The 1672-nt window shown below is 49.5% G+C and overlaps 1 protein-coding gene across 1 annotated transcript; it reads right to left on the minus strand.

Annotated features, from left to right (window-relative positions):
* Positions 1–459: 459 nt before the first annotated feature.
* On the minus strand, positions 460–1276 carry LOC121964216 (homeobox protein Hox-B1a-like; the record flags this gene model as incomplete). The annotated part of the gene is made up of 1 exon (XM_042514431.1): positions 460–1276. A coding segment is annotated over exon 1 (817 nt), but the record flags the coding sequence as incomplete, so codon positions are not given.
* Between the last annotated feature and the right edge of the window lie 396 nt (positions 1277–1672).

Here is a 1672-nt window from a genome sequence, read left to right on the forward strand (position 1 = left end):
AAGTGAGTCACTAAAACAAGTGGAAAGAAAGAACAGATGGAAAATAACATTTACAAGAAGTCGGACATCTGCATATAAAAGGAAATCTGAAAGGCTGATAGTGGGAAAATATTTTATTCTATCCGCTGATATTATTAATTTGTTATATTTCAGAAGCAGCGAAGCCATGTTACGCAGATTGCAGTCGAAACAGCAGTTTTATACCCTGCCCATTAAGTTTTCCTATTCAGGGTGTGCTACTGACAAAAGCCCACATTTTTCATTTTCCCCTCTTCTGAGCTAATCGCTTGTTATTTGGCTGCCACCTTCATATGACAGGCCCTGTGATAAATTATGATAAATGCAAAGGAGGCGTCTTCAGTGGAAACTTCACAAATCACTATTGAATACGTCATATTTGACATATTTGACAGAAAAATGGCCCAATCATGAGCAGTAAATTCTCCCACCCTCCCTCACCTGTCTTAGGGGGGTTCCTCTTCACCTTCATCCAGTCGAAAGTCTGCCCCTGCCCGGCCTGCTGGCCCTCCTCGTCCCCCCTCTCTCTGTCCTGGGACACCGGCAGCTCCCCGTACCCTCCCCCGTGCGGCAGCCCCAGGTAGCCCGCTGCGTCCAGACCCCCGCCGAGCTGCTGCGGGTACTGTGACCCAGCCAGAGCGCCCTGAGGCCCGCAGTAGGCCCCGGCCAGGGCCCCGTAGCTCGGGCCCACGGTGGGGGCCGCGCTGGAGAAGGTTGATTGATGATAGTAGGTGGAGGCCACAGACTCCTCCATGAAATACTGCGGGTGAATGCTGTTTTGAGGGCCAATCGCGTTAGCATAGTCCGAGTTTGTGGCGCACGCCTGCCCCGCGTAGGCCCCGGTGTTATTCCCGTTATTATAGGCAGGCAGTGTTTGTAAGCTCTGGCTTTGGTGGAGGTGGTGATGGTAGCCGTTGTGCGTCTGCTGGTGCTGTTGTTGCTCATGATGATGATGCTGGCTCGCCCCTGTGGTCCCGTGCACTCCCCCGCCTCCAGAGCCCCCGTACAGCCGCGCATCCCCGGTGTAACTCGCTCCTCCGGCGCTGCTGTCACTTCTAGTCCCGTTAACGGGAGCTGGAGAGCCGTTGTGTCCTGTGTGGAAGGAGCCGGAGGTCACCGGGAAGCCCTGATGCTGATCCAAAGGATGGTGATGCAGATGATGGTGATGATGGTGGTATCCAGATTTAGGCGCAGAGTACGCGCCGGTTCCCGGTCGGTTACAAATGGAGTATTCCACAAATGAGTTCATGTTGTCCATGCGCAGACCGGAGGCACGATGGGACTGGATAAAGTTTAAAATTAAGCCAAAAAAAAAAACCAGGAGTCTGAAGGAAAAGTTAGCAGGAATGAGTTCAGGAAAACATCAAAACTTGGAAACTTCCATGATAAATGTTTCCCGAGATTGTGAAATCCTTTAGTTGGACGGATAAAATAAAAATAAATAATTAAAAAAAAAACAAGAAAATGAAATATTTTCGGAAAAAAACCCGCGTAAAATAGGAAATGTTCAGTATAATTTGTTGAAATAAAACCAGCAGAAACTTCCAAATGCACAAGAAAAAAAGCCTGCACGTCCACAAACCGCAAACACACATGAATAATGTGCTCTGCTGTGGTGTGTGTGTGTGTGTGTGTGTGTGTGCGTACACGGAAG

Source organism: Plectropomus leopardus, unplaced genomic scaffold (assembly GCF_008729295.1).
Source record: "Plectropomus leopardus isolate mb unplaced genomic scaffold, YSFRI_Pleo_2.0 unplaced_scaffold14588, whole genome shotgun sequence".
NCBI lineage: Eukaryota > Metazoa > Chordata > Actinopteri > Perciformes > Serranidae > Plectropomus > Plectropomus leopardus.